This window comes from Lepisosteus platostomus, chromosome 13 (assembly GCF_059453375.1).
Source record: "Lepisosteus platostomus isolate fLepPlt1 chromosome 13, fLepPlt1.hap1, whole genome shotgun sequence".
Classification (NCBI taxonomy): domain Eukaryota; kingdom Metazoa; phylum Chordata; class Actinopteri; order Semionotiformes; family Lepisosteidae; genus Lepisosteus; species Lepisosteus platostomus.
In genome coordinates this window covers 20,816,598-20,837,145 of record NC_142623.1, presented here as the reverse complement: position 1 = coordinate 20,837,145, position 20,548 = coordinate 20,816,598, and the positions used below count along the sequence as shown (strand labels likewise).

General features: G+C 34.5%; 1 protein-coding gene across 1 annotated transcript in view; it reads right to left on the bottom strand.

Annotated features, from left to right (window-relative positions):
• The window catches only part of LOC148650214 (complement C3-like), an 81,260-nt gene extending 62,156 nt beyond the window's left edge, over window positions 1–19,104 (bottom strand). Inside the window, exons 1-9 of the mRNA XM_088603785.1 lie at window positions 19,015–19,104; window positions 17,941–18,133; window positions 9,084–9,246; window positions 8,141–8,211; window positions 7,424–7,512; window positions 6,685–6,767; window positions 6,291–6,378; window positions 2,563–2,668; window positions 923–1,043 (exon numbers count right to left, since the gene is read on the bottom strand). Coding sequence (XP_088459911.1) covers window positions 923–1,043; window positions 2,563–2,668; window positions 6,291–6,378; window positions 6,685–6,767; window positions 7,424–7,512; window positions 8,141–8,211; window positions 9,084–9,246; window positions 17,941–18,133; window positions 19,015–19,085 — 985 coding nt within the window. The 5' untranslated portion in view covers window positions 19,086–19,104. The remainder of the gene's footprint in view (window positions 1–922; window positions 1,044–2,562; window positions 2,669–6,290; window positions 6,379–6,684; window positions 6,768–7,423; window positions 7,513–8,140; window positions 8,212–9,083; window positions 9,247–17,940; window positions 18,134–19,014) is intronic.
• Window positions 19,105–20,548: the final 1,444 nt, after the last annotated feature.

Here is a 20,548-nt window from a genome sequence, read left to right as displayed (position 1 = left end):
TATACTTCCAATATATTATATTCCTAAATTAATATAGTTTATGACACTCAGAGACGTAAAGCCCCTCTTATGTTTATGCTTATCTAACAAATTTCCCTTTAGTTGTAAAATCCCACATTAATATTCCATATTAAGCGGATTTAAACATGCATGGTAAAGAGATTAAATGAAGCAATCATTACACTCACAACTAATGCACCACAAGTGCCACCTGTCGGTTTTTTTGGCCAGCCAATCACGGACTGCGATATTCTATGGTATTCTGCAGATACATTCCCAAAGTATGGGGTTGTACCCCATTTTTGAATGGCTGCATCTGTAAATAACCATTTTTTCACCAAATTAATTTGGAGTTGACAAGATCTGCAGGGTCCCTACAGTTATGGGTGATCTTGGAAACTTTCATAAAATCAAAATAGTCCAGGTGTATTCAAAATCACTATGTTTTGAATCATATTAATTATCAAAGAAAAATGACTAAGTATAACAAGTTGATAAATTTCAATAAGGATAGGCAGTTGGTTTCTTAGTAGCAAAACATCCCCAGAACTTATCTGTTTAAAGTTTGAAACATTTAAAACAATACTAGCTACTCTGCCAACTTACCCTTCACCTTGAACTTTCTGAATTAAGTTTTACTTTTAAAAAGAAGCTTCAATGAAATTACTATTGTATTCTACTCTGAATTATGCTGTAGTGAAGACTAAAGTCAAATTCACAGCAATTCACTAGAAACATTTAGTTTGACATGGACCAAACATCTAAAAAAACAAAATAGTATAGATTCAGAAAATGAACTTCACAAATGTCAACAGCATTTGTGTCTTTTGATGTTCCAACAGTTTTTTTTTTCACATACATCCTCTGCCAATGTCTTGCACGCTGTCTGATATTTAAGAAAATGTTAAAGAAAAAGACTTACCAGTTGATGTTAAAACTGTTGCAGATATGTAGATTGATTTTTTAAGGATTTCCTTCATTTCTTTGTATATCTTTAAAATATGTTGTCTTTTCAATGTGGCTGTTCCCTTTCCAGCTGTAATCTGAAATAGAGAACAAATTAATTCAATTTGTTTGTTACATTGTGCAATTTTTTTCACTTTTCAATGCCATAAATAAGCCTGTCCATCATTAACTCCATTGAGCCAGGACGCAAATCAATGCAAATCAAAGGAAAGTTCATGTGATTACTTTGAATCATGAATGACAGGGAAAAATTAAGTTTCAGCCATTTTTAGGTCTTTATCTTAATTTACAATATGTTCACTTTTGTTTACTCAGAACTAAAATGATTAATTTTGGTCCACATATAACTAACCTGTATACAGTATGTGTAGTTTATTGATCTGTTTAAAATATCTTGTAATGTATATATTGTGAAATGATACATTAGTTATATATTGTTAAATACAAACTTTAATGGCTATTGAATTTTACTACGCTTTGCTTCCTCATTGATAGTTATAATTGTAATGTGTCACATAAAACATTTAATTCTTTGGATTATAAAGTGTGATCAGGTGTCAGTAACATGTCAATGGTGGAATTCATCAGTGTCTGTGCAAGTCTGAAGATGCATATCTGTGGGGTGTAAATGAAAACTTCACTTTAGTGCTGGGGAATATTATAAAACCCTCAAAGACTGGATAATGTGCAGGCAAATCTAAGGTGTTCAAAACAATTTTTGGTTTCTACCAAGCAAGTAAGAGTTTACTAGTTTGAGTAAGCAGTTGCATCAGCCTGTGTAGGCTATAAAGAAACAGATAAAGGTTTATTTCATGCTAAAAGGAAAACAAAAGAAACACAGTGTGAAGCTTCAGGTGTGAAGCCTTCTTCAAGTGCGAGGGAGAGAGAGAAATTGGCATGGGAGAACAACAGACAGGGTAGTTAGCAAGGGGCACGGAGAAGGGGAGAAAGAACATCGACAATCAGGGAGAATGAGAAGAGAGGTATGAAGCCAAAACCAGCAAATGCATAAAAGGATTTAGAAGGAGACAAGTCTGTTGTTGAGAGGAGGGGGAAGGTGTGATCCTAGCTTCAGGATAATTTTGGTTAGGGATATAATCTTTGGTCTGACAGTTCTGACATGTTCCCAGAAATGGACTGCCAGTCTCCTTCTTGTCTCACCAATGTAAATAGCTGGGCATTTTCTGCATGAGATGCAGTAAATAGAGTTGCTGGAAATATACGATGTCATCTGCATAGTCTGGAATTGTCCAGAAGGGCCGTGAACAGTTTAGTACATTAACATATCCCTTTAGCCTAAAGACAAAGTGAGGGAGAAAGTGTTTCCATTTATGTGGGAAAGGAAGAAGTTAAAAGTGGACCCCTCACACCCTTCAGAAAGCTTTCATTTGTATCAAACTACTGTTGTTTTAAAAATATCTACTGTTGCAGGAATGGTGTTTACGCCTTAGATTAGATAGAAATGATTTTTTTTATATTACTTTCGTCTTTGTAAAAGAGCACCAATTGTTGTGTGCGCTAAACTTCAGTGATGCCAGTGTGTAATCAGACCCTTGTTATATGGTGAAAATGGGAAAATGGGAACTTGATTCTTACTTCTATTCGTTGAAGGGAGTCTGGGAAGCTTCTCTTTTCATCATTGTCCAGCACTACTCCAAACACCACATATGCAGACCCCACGACATCTTTTCCGTACAAGTACCTAATGTAAACAGTACGGGAAATGAAAAGGGCTGCAATCAGGTGTATGTTGAGGCAGTCATCTCTTCAATTATAGTGATATTTATGTTTTTCTTTTAGCAAAATTCCATCCCGTTTTTATTCTTAGTAGTTCAATAACATTCACAGAAAAAGAAAAACAATAGCCAGTATAGTTTATATTATATCTGTAAAAAATTTCAGGGGCAAGACAAATTGTATAAAACTTGGCTGTGCTTTCTGCGGCACATAGACATGACATAGGATCCATGAGGCTTGGCTTTCTGTTAGAGTGAGACAGTTTTAGTCCATGCACATTTACGTTTGTTTCTAGAACATATGACACTCATGACAGTAAGCCGTATTTAGGAACTCTTCAGCAAAGCATGTTTCATTTTCTCTGTTGCATGTTTTAACTCACAGCATCACCTGTTTTGACTGCTCATGACTGACAAATAAATTTGTATAATTCAAGTATGATGAAAGGGTGGCAGGCAGGTTGGCGTTGTCATGTAATTTATCTACAGTATAACTAACTACAGTATGACAGGTTGAAGACTCTCTTCCCTGGAACATCACACCATGGATACTACAGTACATTTCCTTACAATGACACATGTGCTCCAGCAGGAGGTAAGACCACATTGTTAAGGGCTATACCTGCTTAAGAAATTTCTGGCAGCATCTTGTTGGAGGAGTGTTAGTTTGGAGGGCTAGCTGTTGTTTATAAATGGTGTTTAACTACAAGTCTGTTACTTTTCTCCAGGAAGAGCAGGACTGTGCAGTGAACCTTGATACACAAGATTGGATACACAAGTGGTTGGTGGTCTCATGTATTGACTGGATTGTAGGAGAAGAGATCCAGTTCCTGTTCCTAATTTGTTCAGTTGTAAAAGAAGACAATAGATTTAATTTACAACGATTTCTGTACTGAGTTGCCTATTGTTAAAAATTAACACTTTTTACTGTATGTACAGATGCAGCCATTCAAAATGCGCGGGCAATACCGCATTATTTTCCGGTACGCTGTACACAGTCTACCGCAAGCTACCGGTAAATACCGCGAGTTACCGGTAAATACCGCTAGTTACCGTAAATTCTCCTATAATACGACAAGCAAAATAATAGTATCCAGAATTTCCGCAAGGTGGAGCTAATAAAGCTCAACCTCTCATGTTTGAGCTGTGGCCATCAGTCTTTAACGAAGATATTACTAATAGTATTAATAATGAAAGACCTTGGACAAGCTGTAAGTGTAAACTCAAAGTATTGCCCTGGTCAACATTCTTTTTTTCATTGACCGTCTTTGTAAAAGTAACACCACAGCATTTTGCAATCACGCATTTGTTTCCAATCATGCAAAGTACATTGATTCACCATGCCTTTCACATGCTCATAAAAGAGATTGATTTAGGAACATAAACATATTACCGTATGCAAACTGTACTGTATACAGTATGTATATGTATATTTAATGTCTTAACTGTGCCCGTTTAAGTATTGAATATTCATATCTAATTTTACCACTGAAGGGAAATCTTAGTAGCTGAGCATAAAAAGAATAGGAGCATACTGTAACGCGTGTGAAGGCCATAAACGATATTAATTTTGGAACATAAACATACAGTATATAGCTGGTCTTGGTACTTTAAAGAAAAAAATACACACCAGTATTCCATTTCTCCCTAAACATTTTAAGCTTCGAAGTCTTTAACTAACGTGATACCGGAGTCAACAAGCATACTTTTAGAATTTGATTAATAGGGAATATAATATGGAACATCAATTAGATTGCTCATAAACCTAATCGCTCAATACCCTCAATAGGCTTTGACGTGCTAATGCGTTGGTTTAACAGTCCGGGTGTGGCAAGCTTCCAATGTCAACTCGACTCGATTGGAAGACAATGAATGTATTTTAGCCCTAAATGAATTAATAGCAAACATGGTTTACATAAAATACATTTTTCCAAGAAAGTTTATAATAATACAATCTATAATTGAAATCTGAGCCTAAATATAAAGGAAAAGCATTTTCAGAGAGCAATCACGCTGTGTTTATGAGCAATCTAATTACCTATTCGCTTAAAACGCTATATAAAATAAAGTTTATTTAGAGATGAATGATCAGTGTCGCAGTTTAAATAATTTTTGTAGGAGGGCTTGGACAGATTCCAAGTGCATTTTTGCAATTTACGTTGCATTGTCCAATGTTCTGTTGTAATACAGGCTAGAATACAGTTACAGTAGTCTAAGCTTTATCAGCCTATTTAAAATAATTTTTTTGAATCCCCGGCGGAACACACTCCATAGGAATCAGCGCTTTTATACAGTATATCGCCTTTAAACACATATGTTTAAACATGCGTTTACGATTTAAATCAAAACGCGATTCAAATCAATATAAATGTATATTTTGTTACGCATAGGTGACTATTCATTGTTATTAAAAAGACTTAAATTCGATCATGTTGTGATATTTAGAAATATAAATTTGTTTGGTGCGAGTGAGGTTTTATTTAATCTCTGACCAAGGGAAACATTTCATTTTTTCAAAGAAATGTTTGTTAAAAAATAAAGTCATAGTTCCATGGGATTCAATCACAGACCATGTGACATGGGAGTCAGGAAACTAACACACAGTGCCACCGGATTTAATAACGCAATAAAAACGTTATAAAATAATGTGACTAGGCACAGAAAAAGTTTACAGCACAGTACAATAATAAATGCTGACCATGACTTTAGAAGCATAAATTACCTTACACTCAATTTAAACACAAGCTGTCTTTCTGTATGAACCTCTAAGCTGGTTCATACAGAAAATGTAGAAATGCATTAGCCTGATTATGATTAAAAAACACATAATTAAACACGCGTTTGCGATTTAAATCAGAACACGATTTAAATCAATATAAATGTTTATATTGTAACGCATACTGTCCAGCCTCCATTTCTCTATAAAAATTTACTCTGTTGCACACACACACACAATAGAAGCAGGAACCGCTGTCAGAAGGGAAGAAGGTGACTTCATTGTTATCAAAAATGACTTAGAATCGATCATGTTGCGATATTTTGAAATATAAAAGTCAATTGATTGTCCATAATATCGCTATTCTATTTTTTCGAAGAAATGTTTGTTAAAAGAAAAGTCCAGCACCAGCTGGATTCAAACACACAACCTGTGCATTGTTAGTCACGCACCTAGACCAGTAGGCTACAAGACAACTTGCATGAACAGGGAGGCGAAACAGCCCTACACAGCCCTGTCGCAGTACACGAATATAATCATACCGTTATTAAATTCTTTAGATACACGATTGTATGCACTTCATCAATGAGGTGGACTTGAGGGCACAAATAATCTAATCGGGGTTCTTACAATTTAAGAATATTTTAACCTCTTAGAGAAATCAATATTGTATAATTTCTGTTCTGTTGTATAATTATGTTTGTTTTATTCATTTCAGGGCTGGAGATTAACATAACAATAAAATTTCAATTTATATTGTTTATATTTACTTTGTATTTTCTTGACACAGTATGGAGGTTAATTGTAATATAAGAATTGAATTTACAAACAAAACATATTTATAATATAAGATTTGTTTATAATTACCCTACCTGGCAGTTACTGAGACAGTAAGTTCTTCATCATCAATGTAGAAGAACAGCTGATGTGGTTCCAGCTTCACTTCAAAATTTGGCAGTACTAGACAACAAGTAAATAAGTAGGATTAGATCGTTTTTAAAGGTTTGTCTACATTTCTATTCAATACTGTAGTATCAAAGGTATTAAAAACCATGAAAACAAATTAGCATTTATTATATTTAGTATTTTAAGTAGTATAAGTATTTTATTTATATTCTATTCATTTTTTAATATGTTTGAATGTTATTAATTTAGCACCTTTTCAAACTAATATTGGTTTGACATAAGGCCAGAAAAAATATTATATACACAAAATAAAATATAAAAAAATGAATGTTGAATTCGAAAACAAAATAAAAGGCTTACCATATTCCTTTACTTCAAAATCAGCTGTAAAATTTTTCTGAGGTGTACTTTCAAATTTTGTAACAACTTTCCATGTTCCCGTACTAGAGAAAGAAAAAAAGAATTGTCATACTCTGTATAGAAAAACTAGGAAAGATTAACATTCCTAAATTTAATAATAAAATAACATAAATTAATAAACACAGAACAACTTTTTTGTGTTCCAAAACCTTGCCTCTTCTTTACCTTAAGGTCATCATTTATCAAAGTGCTTAAAAAAGTATGTTCTGTTTGAACTCCTGACTCCACCAAACACAGCATCTCTACCATCGTTCAGAATTCTGTTCATTGTGTTTTGATTGAGGTGGTGAAAGAGACAGCAACTACAGCATCTGTACGCTTGTGGGTGAAGAAAAATGTATGTGTTATTTTAGGGTGGAGTAACAACCTACCTTTAGAGCTACAGTGTATCAGAGATCTGATCATATGTGTAGTCATGGCTCATCTGTTCGTGCTATTTGTTTCTGTATACAGCATTTAATCTGATTGTGGTTGAACCTGGCTTTCTTTATCTTTGTTACAGTATTTGGATACATCAACAAGGTCCCCATTTTAAAGCGAGCATCTCCAATTTATACTGTATATACAGTATATTTGTGTGTTTCCAATGGGCATGTCTATGTGTGGGTTGCCTTCACAAGTTCATGTTGATCAGTTCCTTCAGTATTATAAACACAATTTCAATTAACATGAAGCTTACCTAAGTATTTCTGGCAGCTTATATGATCCTGAAATAATTCCATTGGCTGAAAATAAGAGGTCTTTCTGAATTACAATACCATCAGGAGTCTGAAAAAGAGAAAAAAGAAGAACACGTATTAGTTATAATATATACATACTATATACAGGAACACACAGATGGTAACTCTGCTGTAAAAATAACCTTTTTCTGATTTTTTGTGATGTGTGCCTCAAAGAGTGATTTTTTATTCTTTCTATGTCTCAGCATGGGATTAAGCTCTGCATGTCCCACACTGACACAGCTCATGTCTCAAGAGTCCTCATACAATACATACATATATATATAAATTAATACATATGTATGTACATATAAAAACACAGATGAACTAAAGAAATGCAAAACTCACATGTAATGGCTTCAAAGCATCAATCAAACATTTTAAATATAAATATTAAACAAATAATACTGGCAATTCAAAAGGACTATTGACTTTGACTTCCTGAGTATTGCACAATCTTCGCACATCATAACTACCCATATGATCATACTAGGTATTTTAAGAGGTTACATTTCTGAAGTGTTTCAGAATACATTTACACAAACTGAACATTGCAAATGCCTAAATATCAAAACTAGGTAAAATTCCTGCTTAATTAATGGCAAACTTAACAGTTTTACAATGGTCCATTCCTGATTTAGTTTAATTCTGTAAAATAAGAGCAATAAATACTTTACCATGATTTCAACGGAAACTGAACTTTTACTAGGATCCAGACGATTGGTCAGGGCAAAAACTCTATAAAGAACTGAAAAACAAGATCTCTGTGAAATATACAATATAGTATTTCTTTATTTTATTACGTTATAGATACAATTCAAGTAAAGCTATGTAATTGATTTTAATAAAAAAACATTTTGATACTGACTGGCAAGTTTGAGGAATTAGTGTTTCTCTGAAATGTAAGCTCTTGGCTGTCAAAGACCCACTATTTCTCATGTAAAATAATCAATTAGCATTGCTTTGTGGAATATTTTTACAAAAAAGGTGCCAGTGGTACTGAAAAGTGCATAGAAGATTATATTCTTATTTTAGTTACAGTATAGTTTGTGTTTTCAGTTTTATAGTTGTTATACTGCCATTCATGATTAAATATCACTAAAACTTTACGAAGAGAAAACAAAACTAAACAAAGTTGCAGTAAATGTCAATCCTAATTCATATAAGATCAAACTAAAATATTATAATATGCTTTTAAACAAATTTTAACAATATAAAAAAATTAAAGTTAAAACACTCTTAGTCTCTAATGAGATTTGGGTGGGAATTATAATGTCAGGATGCCTCAATGCAGAATTCCCTAACAACTATACATACAATTATTACACAATGTACAATTTGAAAAAAAAGTGTACAGTACAATGATGAGCTTTATACTTGAGTAAAACCATTCTAAAATCAATTCTATGTTTTACAGGTTTTGAATGTATTTGTGCTAAAAATGGTTAAATGTGGTGACAAATGTTATTTTAACAACATTTATTTGCTCAGGTGAATGTTGAACCCTTTATAGAATCCACAATTATACAGTAGTTATAATAATCAAATAATAATATCAATATCAAAATAATAAATTAGCCTCTTAGTCATTCTGCTTTACAATAAATAATGCCTTCTTACCTGTATCAGTGGGAGTGTAAATAGATTTGTCTGTCTGCACAAATATATATCCAGACTGGAAAGAAACCAATACAGCTGACTCCACTACATGTCCTCCAAATTTGGCTTGCAGGTATACATACTGATTAAGCTTGGATTCTTTATTAAATGATCCCTCGGGAATCTAGATTGAGAAAAAAAAAATGGTGCATCTACTTGTATATTTGTTCAAGTAAATAATTAGTATTTACGGGACCATACCATAGTCAAAATGGCACTCATTCCTTATTGCATTATCTGGTCATTTCATATACTGTAATTTTCTTTAAAAAGGATCAAGCAATGACTTTTGCTATATCCTGTCTGAACAAGGAGTCATTAATCTTTTAAGTCTTCTGCACAGGAGGGTTGAAGACATGCAGTTACTTTCATCTGATTTCATTCAATTTAATCTTTTGCAGTGTGGCAAGCTCCACCGTATCTGACAGTAAAATTAGTGCTGATTGAAAGAGGGTTCTGTCCCTCACTGAAAGCCTGCTAGTTTCTGATAGTGCCTGGCAAGTTTTAGGAATTATTGTTGCTCTGAAATTTAAGAATCTCTTGGCTGTCAAAGACCCACCCTACCAAAGCAGTACAGAGCAGGTAATAAACTGTCTCTTTTTCATGTTTGGAATTTAGGTTTTAAATAATTTCCAACTTTGTGTGTGAGAAACTCTACCAGGGTTCTCAGGGTTCAGCACACAAGGAAATTCATAATGAACATCAAATTAAGTACAGGAGGCTTTATTGCAGGCTTTTCCATAGCTTGTTGAAAAAACCCACTTCCATCTACATGCTGTTTTGATACCAAACACAGAACACATATGTATAAGTCAATATGTATTTTGGCTGTTACATTCTTCACTGTGCAAAGTCTATCTTCATTAAAATATCAGGGTAATCAGGGTAACTGATCAATGCAATGGTGTTTTCCGAATCATACAAATTTCAGGCCTTTCCAAACCAAACGAAGTCAACAGCCAGTGAAGACCAACAAGATTTGGTTAATTTTCATTTTACAACAAATGGAGGAACTGTTATTTCACCATTGTTTTTTACATCAATGTCTGTAGTACAAACAACACTGAATAGCTTGCATGTGTAAGTCCTATAATACAAGTAACACTGCATTAGATTTGAAACAACTATAATTCTAAACATAATGTCTCTCATGTTCTGGTACTGGACCAAGGTTCCAGTATTTATAAGCCCTTTCACAGGTGATTGTTAATAGTGAACTCATCAATTGGTGAAAATACTCTATGGTGTTCAGCAGTATCACAAAACACTATGTAGTTATCTCTGTATTATATTTTGCTACGTGGCATAGTGGACATTTTCTTTTTTATGTCTGTAAACCATAATAATAGGTAAATGGTTTATTCCATTCTGGAAAGTAAACACAACATTTCGGCCCTGGAGCCTTCTTCAGGTGTCAGACTGAAACGTTGTGTTTCCTTTCTTAACTTTTCAGCATGGAATAAACCCATTACCTGTTCCTTTGCAGCCTACTCATGCTGACGCAGCTACCTACTTGAACTACTTCAACCATAAAAGATATACTTTTATATGGCAGTACTGAGTGTATTAATTGACTACTACAGGGGGTCCTTATTATTAGTCATAGATGTATTCCAGGAAAGTGCAATGAATAGTGGCAGTCGGTATAACAAGAATTTATAATAATAATAAGAAGAAGAAGAAGAGGAAGAAGAAGAAGAAGAATTCATTAAATCATTCAAACAAATTCTTCAAATTGTATTTGTGATGACTAGTAAGATTTTTTATGTCTTAAGAAACAATGGAAAAGGGTGGATTAAGTTACAACCAAAATACAACCAAAATATTTGTATGTACAATTTGAATGTACAATTCAATGAGATTTGAAGAGGATAGTTAGTGATTTTTGAAATCAACAAGTTATGAACAATAATCCAGCCAGTAGTACTGTATGGTGCAGAGCTTTAGACTCTCACTAAAAAGATGGAGAGTAAACTCATGGGTTTTGAAAACAGTGTCTTAAGAGAATTACAGAGAGCTTTATAAGGACCCTGATATTGTTACTAGTGTCAAAGGAGACTACTGTGGTATGGCCATGTAATGAGAAGAGATCAAGACCTAATAAAAGAAGGTAGAAAGTTGGACCAATAGTAGAAGAGAATATTGAGGGAAAGAGGTCATGAGGAAGACCTAGAATAAGATGGCTTGCCTCAGTGAAAGATGCTGACAAGAAGGAAATTGATGTAGATGCCTGGAGAGATGTGATGGAGGAGGCTAGTGGGCAAGGCAATTGACCAGCTTTGGTTCGAGGATCCATCTCAGTAAGCAGTAAGCAGTATTAAGCACTTTTACATTGTAATTCTTGAGCTTTGATAGTAATCAGGTTGCTGAAGAGTTTATTTTTTTCTGCGGACAAAACTATATAATTTCTTGGCGTTTTTTGAAGCTGTCTTGGTTAACATAGAGTCACACACATAATTTGAAGTTATGTTAATTTTTTTCCTGGGGGTTAACCCAAAATGCCAGTCAACATCCCTCACCTAGACGGCACTCCACTACTCCACACTACTGTGTGGTTGCTGGTATGTTCTCCAGGTGTGCCTTGTTTTGTCTCCCTCTATTTAATCCCAGTGCCTCCAATGCTCATTTCTCACCATTAGGGTTCAGATGTCGCGAAGCCCGCCTATCACCAGGCTGCTGCATGCTTGAGGGCAAAGGCCTCATCCCCAACATCGCCTGACCTTTGAGCCCGGGACCTGGAGGACCTCGCCCTGTTATCCTTGTTTATGTGCAGATGCAGCTATTCAAAATGCGCAGTAAAACAGTGTATTGTGCGAAATTATCTAAAGTGTAGCGCTTTATACCGAAGTATGTGTATGTGATTGGCTGACCAAAATGACCGACAGGGGCACTCGTGGTGCATTGGTTGTTAGTGAAATGATTGCTTCATTTAATGTCCCTGTTTAAATCTGCTTATACTGAATATTAATATTGAATTTTACAACTAAGGGGAAATGTTGGTAGCTGGGCATAAAAATAAGAGGAACATAACATCTGTGAACATCATAAAAATTTTAATTTAGGAATTTAGGCTGTTAGTGGTAGTTTAATTTAAAAATACACAACAGTATTCCACTTCATAAACATTTTAAGCATCAAAGTCTTTAATTCGGTTACATGCTGTGGTTATTTTGTAAAAAAAATTACATGCTCCTTCTGACATTAAGTTTATATACTACATAAAACGTTATAATGTTTTACTCTTTTCTATGAATACTTGCGCTCGTTATTGCAGTAAAAAATGCATACTTTTTAGAATTTGATTAATAGGGAATATAATATGTAATCCCGTATCTAAATAAATTAATAATTATATAATTATATTCATATAACTCAAATTATTACAATAGTACAATTACTTGGAAACTTTTTGCCTGCCCTTTACAGTTAAAGCTTAAGTTGTCAAGCAGCATGTTGGTGTAATGGCTTTGCCATATGACTTGCATGCTGGAGGTTGGGGGTTTGAACCCAGATCTTGAGTTTTTCTTTTAACAAATAAACATTTCTTTAAAAAACTAAAATAATAAATATTATCGACACTATATTGAATTTGTTGGTATTTCTAAATATGACAACACATTCAAAGTTAAGTGATTTAGTAATAATAACTAATAATTTCAAACTTGCTTGTATTTAAAAAAAATATTTAGTTTGGGGTGATTTGTCACTGTTTTCACAAACTTCAATGTATTAAACGTCTATTTTTGAGACAGGGTGTTCCAGACCTCTGTTTAATTTCTGAAACTCCCTCTGTATTCCATGTTTAACTAACACAACAAAGTTCCAGGGTCATATGGCGTACCAGCTGGCGGCACTCTGCGTATCACTCCTGGTACATGTACCACATTTTGAGAACCAAAATGTCAAAATATTTCCAAAATAATCACAAGTGAACGAGTTGAGGGATTTGATAATAATAGAGAAATCATAACAATATCCCCAAGTTATTTCATTCTAATTATGCAAGCCAACTGAAAGGACACTTAAATCAACACGAAAAGACGTTATTAAATAAATCAGTTAAAAACACTTTTTACTCACGAAAAATCATTAGTTTTTTTTGCGCGATCAGCTTAGAGTCGTTGTGTAAGCTGTTAGTTCTTTTTACTTCTTAAACTGTTTAAACACTTTAATTTTGTAAACGCAACACACATTCCATACAGAAATAAAATAATGTTTGTAAAGGTTGCTGACAAAATACCACAACGTCCACTTACAGTAAAGACCGTTCTACAGCTTCTATTTTTGAAAAACATTTTGAAAAGTTTCATCTATACAAATACCACAGACTATTCTCGATTGTTTTTTCTGAATGTCACACTTAGTTCAATATTTTATTTACATCTAAATAAGAAAGTCAAGTGTTAGCATATTAGGAATCAATAATAAAATTCGCAATGTAATAATTTGTTGCACTTCTTCCACATCATGTAAAAACATTAATTTACAAGACTTTGTTCCAGTATATGTTGAATATGACTATCAAAAAATAAGTAAAATACAAACTTATAAAGTAAAAAAATGAAGGTAAAATATAATTTGAAATTAAGACAGGATACACTTTTTTCTGTGTCTCTTCCTACTCTCTCTCACCCGCTTTGATTCGGACACAGAATGATTAAAAATGGGAGGGATTGTTTCATGCCAGTCAATGCATTATCATCTCACACCAGAGGGAAGGGAAAAAGCTGGTAGTGCTTGTCATTTAAGTCTCCATCACTCTGCACAGTGATATAACTTTTATATAAACAAGATATAGTATCTTGTTCAATTTAAAAAAAAATGTATTTTGAATTAATCAAATCCCAGGAGTGAGTTCATAAAGCCAGAATTACGTACTATTCCTACATAACACCTGCCCATCTACTGTAAAGGTTTCAGTGCTTTGTTTGTGTATGTTCCAATCGCAGCAGGGGCAGGGTGTATTGGGAAACATTTAGGCTGCAATTGAATTGGGGCTCTGTATTCTTCACACCTGAAACATTGTTTTCTCTGAAAGCGTTTTCTTCCCTCTTTAGCTGATCTTTTGCAGCCTACACATGCTTACACAGCTCACTATGTGAATTCTCGTTCTTGGCTGAGAAAGTTTTAGAGAACTTTACAACCATTTTTATTTTCAACAAGTTGAACATATGACATTTACATTGGTGTTATTATAATTTTTACACTTAAGCATATGGAGGAGTGTCAGCTGTCAAAGAGAGCTCCCCCCCTTCCCCCCACGGATAGACTAATAAAGCAATTTTGAAGTGTTAAGTATCCAGCCGTTGCAAAAGGTTCAACTGCAGCAGCCACAAATAAATAAAAAATAAACTTTTTTTTCTCCTGATGGTAACTGTAACAAATTGTCACGTTTCACATCCTTGCAAAACAATCATGACGTTCTCATCCAATCAAAGGTTTGATGTTTTTTTTTTTATTTTGAAACCGTGATTTTGACATGCAGGTGTGAAATAGAGTTAACAGCTTCATATTTTAAAGGTTATTAATAATATCTTCTGTGTCACATTTACATTGGACTGTTCTTACAAGTGTAAAAAGAGGCAATACACAATGTGTCTCCTTTATAACACTTCAGTTTACAGAGAACTTCCACCAGAGTCACACAACATTGTACAATAATACTCTACTTGTGTCTAATTTCCAGTGAGTAACCCTGTTACAAACGCGCATCGGTCCTTGACGTCTCATCAAGCTGTTAGTTCTTACAAACGTATCAACGTTTTGTACCAATAAACAGGGGGGGCTTCACAGTGATTCTTCTTTGAACTCAACTGTGCTCCAGTAAATAATGTACAGTTTATCACCTTCTACAATGCTTCTAGTTAAGCAGGATTTGCGTGATGTGCACATTGTTTAATGGGGATGACATTTCTCACATCTATATCACTGTATGACACAGTCAGAGTGTCTTTTAATAAAACAGAGTGCCTTCCAATCCATATAACTACTGAATGATTTCTTTATCTGTTTCAGCTAAATGAGGGGAATTAAATCACTCAGAATCTCAAAGTGTCAATTGTAAAAAGAACCCTTCTTCCCTCCTTTGTTTAACTTAAAGAATTTTGTGAAGAAATCCTCAATCACAATACTATCACTTAATTTATCCAGAAACACAAAGCTATAAGCTATAAGAGTGAACTATTTTTATGTATTCACTATATAAGAAACAAATCCAAAGTAATACTCTGATTGCACTTTGAACCATTTGGTGCAGTGGTTTGTCCATTATCACTACAAGGACAATAAAAGTAAAAAAAAAAAACGAATGTCAAAATATTTCCAAAATGTCCACTTGTGATACTCTAGCTGCTTAGTTACACGATTCCTTATTCATATACATAACAGGAAGAGAAGAGAATGTGATTTTTTTTCTGTATGAGATGTGTGTTGTGTTTATGAAATTCAAGCATTTTAAATAAAAAGTAAAAATCTTACAGCATATACAAAGATTCTAAGCTGATCTTGAGCAGGAAAAATCACCCATTTTTTGTGCATAAAAAGTGGTTTTCAGCTTTCTTAACCAGTTTTTTACAGCTTTTAAAGTCAAGCGATGTTAGGCAGGGATACATCATTGTATCTTATTTTGTGTTTGCCCATCGTGCTGATAGGCTGTTCTGCGATTACTGGCAAATGTGAAAAAATAACCATTCCCCCTCCCTTGTTTAACTTAAAGATTTCCATGAAGAAATGCTTAAACACAAAACCATCATGTATAATAATTAATCCAGATACACTCCCGGACCAATTTTGCCAGACACAACCTCCCAGAGCAAAGCAGGCACCTGGGCAATTACTTTCGGTTTGTTTGTTTGTATGGCTACGATCGCACATTGAACCGCCAGGGTGTAGCTCGGTACGTAGCAGTTATTACTACTACAAGGACAATAGAAGTTAAAAAAAATGAATGTCAAAATGTTTCTGAAACGTCCACTTGTGATACTTAGTTACACAATTTCATATTCATATAACTATCAAGTGATGTTAAATCACTACATGTATCTTTTTACAATTACAGCAAGTGGTATTCTTACTATGTATTCTTATTAAAGGATAAAACATTATAACTTTTTATGACGTGCAGAATATATGCTTAATAATGTTAGAACATGCACATTAAAACTCGAACCAACTGTAAGTTACCAAGTTAAAGACTTTGATGCATAAAATATGTATGCGTAATTAAATTATTTAGGATGAAGGTGGAAGGATGTGTACTTTTGTTCAACTGAGCAATCTTGCTTATATAAAATATACTGACTTTTTAATGTTTAATGATTAACATGCTGTAATACACAGTTTTAAATAATTAAAAGTATAAAGAGTATACAACTTAAATTCTTAATTGGAAGAAGGTTGTTCCTCAGCAGTGACCGAAACCGTGGGTTTTCTGGCGAAAGCTCAAATGCTGTACATGAGATGTTAAGGTTTATTAGCTCCACCTGGTGGTTTTATAAGGTGCTTCCAGATACTATTATCCTATTTCAATTAACATGCGGTATGCTGCGGTATTTTAACGCAGCATACCTTGCTCATTTTGAATGGCTGGATCTGCGTGTTTGTGTTTTCCCCTTTCCAAGAATTTTAACCTTGTGCCGTTTGAGGATGGATCTCACAGTTTTGGACTAATGGATTGTGCCCTGACCCTTCTTTGGACCCACTTGGATTTAGATGCCTGTCTTTATTTCCTTGTTCAACATAATAATTGCTTACACTTATATAGTGCTTTACAGGTAATGGGGACTCCCCTCCACCACCACCAATGTGCTGCATCCACCTGGATGATGCAACAGGAGCCATAGTGCCCTAGAACACTCACTCAGCTATCAGTGGGGAGGAGAGCAGAGTGATGAAGCCAATTCATAGATGGGGATTATTAGGAGGCCATGATTGGTAAGAACCAATGGGAAATTTGGTTACACCCCTACTCTTTTCGAGAAACGCCCTGGGATTTTTAATTACCACAGAGAGTCAGGACCTCGGTTTTATGTCTCACCCGAAGGACGGCGCCAGTTTACAATATAGTGTCCCCGTCACTATACTGGGGCATTAGGACCCACGTGGACCGCAGGGTGAGCACCCCCTGCTGGCCTCACTAACACCTGTTCCAGCAGCAACCTTAGTTTTTCCCAGGAGGTCTCGCATCCAGGTACTGACCAGGCTCACACCTGCTTAGCTTCAGTGGGTTGCCAGTTGTGAGTTGCAGAGTGATATGGCTACTGGCTTAAGTACTGTCAGTTACTTTGTTGCACTATTAAACCCCTGTGTGTCTTCCCCGAACTACGTCTCCTGTTTCCTCCAGCTCTTACCGTTTCACATAGGGTCTAACATAACACCCAAGACGGACTGCTGAGCCAATCCATAAAATGAGGATTTAAGAGAAGCATTTGACTAAGATGCTTATTTAATTTCATCTGACTTTAGGCTGTCACAATTATTCCAGAATTTCAATGAATGATGAGAAAGGGAAATATATAATTATTTTATGACACAGTGTATATACATTGCATACCATGGTCATAGAGAGGCCCAAACCAGTTATTCTTATAGGTTACATTAAATGGATTGTTAAATTGTCTAAATTACTTAATTGAACAAACACCCTCTTTAATTGTTTAATAGATAATAATTCAGTTGTTTTAGGCTTTTAGAAGGTTTAAAGGATACCAATACAGCATGCTGGACTGGGGATATCAAAGATCCCCCTGCTGTATACTGTGTTATAACCTCCTAAAACACAAGAAGGGCTCAACTGTTAGCTGCTGTGTTTGACACTCACCTTAATTTTGTGTGTGGCTTGGTATTGATCTGGTTTCAGAATAACACTGCCTACATAAAGCTGCTGCTTTTTTCCTGGAAAATCAAACACAAGAATGTCCACGTTCAGGTCTCCACCAACGTAGTCATGAGCTTGAAGGAGTATATTTTCTTCACTCTCCACTCGGAGGACATTGGGAGCAGTAAGAACATAACTGGTGAAAACAGAAACAGAAACATTAAATATTTTACACCCACTCCAAATATAACCCTCAAGGAATTCAGATGCTGTTTATAGATACAATATGTGAAATTAGTGCAGTTTTTATGTTTCAACAATATGCTTCTCATTCAAAGAAGGGTCCGTGCATTTACTCAAATGGATTTCAAAACAAAATTTGTTTTGGGAAATATGTTTCAGTTAACATGGGTGATTCATGTCTGCTCTGTAGTTCAAATCTTTTATTATGTAATTTAATTCCATTATATGTTTACACACATTTTGTTGAAATATTTCAACCAAACACAGCTAGATATTTTATGAAAGTGGAAAAAATCCACTAGCAGGGTCATTGCTAGTCTCTCAAAAACTAATGACAGACAAAACTAGTTAAACTAAATTTTTATCTTTATCTTTGTTCTGGAGATTGGAGTATGGGCTTAATAGAGGACAGATTTTTAGATGAATCTGTAATAAAATAATACTATTTTAAAATATTTTACCTCAATATGATACATTTAAACAATTACTAAAAAGGGAAGGTATTTTGACATATTTCACAAAATTTAAATTATCTTTTTTTTTCAAAAATAACAGTTTTACAAAAACAGATTCAGTATAAACATTATATAGATTTTCCCAAACATCTGTTATATTTAAACCTTTACTGTAAATAAATCTATGTTCCTTGAAATTTCCTTTACCTCTGTAAGTAATAAGCCACTGAAATGTAAAAATGTGTACTCTTAAACACATAAACATTATACTTACTGCATATTTTCTCAGAACACAAACATCTATTCATATAAATATTCAGTCAAATAAATAAATGTTTATTTTTATTCACATAAATAAACAGTATAAAAGTATACTCACAGAGGCTGACAGCTGACAGTTGTTGGGTAAGATAAACCCAGCACAGTGAGGCATACCACAAACACATTCATCTTGCTGAACTGGGTATGCCTTACTAAGCCTGCATAGAGGGCAGCCTTTGTATTTATACACAAGATTACATAAAGAGTTAGGCAATAAGACTAACCTTTAAACAGAAAGGAGGATCCTAAGAATGTCTCCAATTCCAAAATAATCATCCCCCCGAGCAACTTAAACTTCCCAGAATTTCTATTGAGAAACATTAGAATGCAGTAGAGGTGTTTGGAAATTAAATTAATCCAAATCAAGTGAACTGAAAACAATTGAATCATTGTAAACATTTAGTGTGGTTTCTTCTTGTTCCTTCACTTTGTTTGCCTCAAAAAGTTTCAACAGCTAAAAACATTAAAACCACCATGCTTCTCTAAAGATGGATCCATTGAATACATACTATTTAACATGTGTTTCAATTTGTAGTACACATGTCTTCTCTCCAATTTCTGTCTTCTGTGAAAATCAAAAACAAATTAGTTTAAGTTAAAATAAATGGATATTCTGTTTAGCAGTGATTACTCAGTGATAATTTTTTTCTGAAAGGCTATTATATGCTAGTAGAACTTTTAGCAACTTATATCCCCTTTTATGGCAGCACAGTGGTGCAGTAGTTAGCATGCTGCCTTGTAGTGCTGGGGTCCTGGCTTTAATTCCAAACTTGGATTGCTATCTGCATGGAGAGTGTATGTTTTCACCATGTTTGTGTGGGTTTCCTCTGAGTGCTCCAGTTTCCTCTCATAGTCTAAAAACATACTGGTAGATGAATGTGTGTGTCTACAGTATCTGTCTATCTGCCCTGCGATGGACTGGCATCCCATCCAGGGTGTACCCTGCCTTGCACCCATTGCTTGCACCCATAGGCTCTGGCTCCCCCCGTGACCCTGAATCGGAAGACGCAGTTAGAAAATGGATGGATGGGAATCACTGTTACAGAGATGAATAAGAAAATTAATTGGCGGGTAGAGTTTTTTACGTTATATGTAATTATTTCCTAGGTGTTTTCTTTCTAGGAAAAGGATAACATTAATTCAATTTTTATTCAAATCACTGACTATAATGTTTAATTGTTGTAGTCAGATTATAGAGTTGAATGTTCAAACATATTTCATGCATCAAGAAAGTCTGCACACAACTGAGCATGTGTACATATTCATGGATTTTAACTATGTGCACACTCTTGCAGAGTGTAGAAGAGGTGCATGGTGGGTGAATAGGGTAGGCAGTCATCACATGCAAAATGTGTATCCATATGTTGTAATGTATAAATATGTGAGCATTTGTGCAATCAGTGCAAAATGTGGAACAATGTAAAGGGTGAGGACATATCTGTATTGCAATGTGCAGTCAAGGAGCTATCAATGAAAACTAATTTTGATCTCTATCCACACTGTGTTTCTGCCTATCATTGCTCTTGAACTTTTTTAGCCATGGCTCCTTACTGAACATAGCATTGTGTCAATTTGCAGTTAGAATGTCTTCA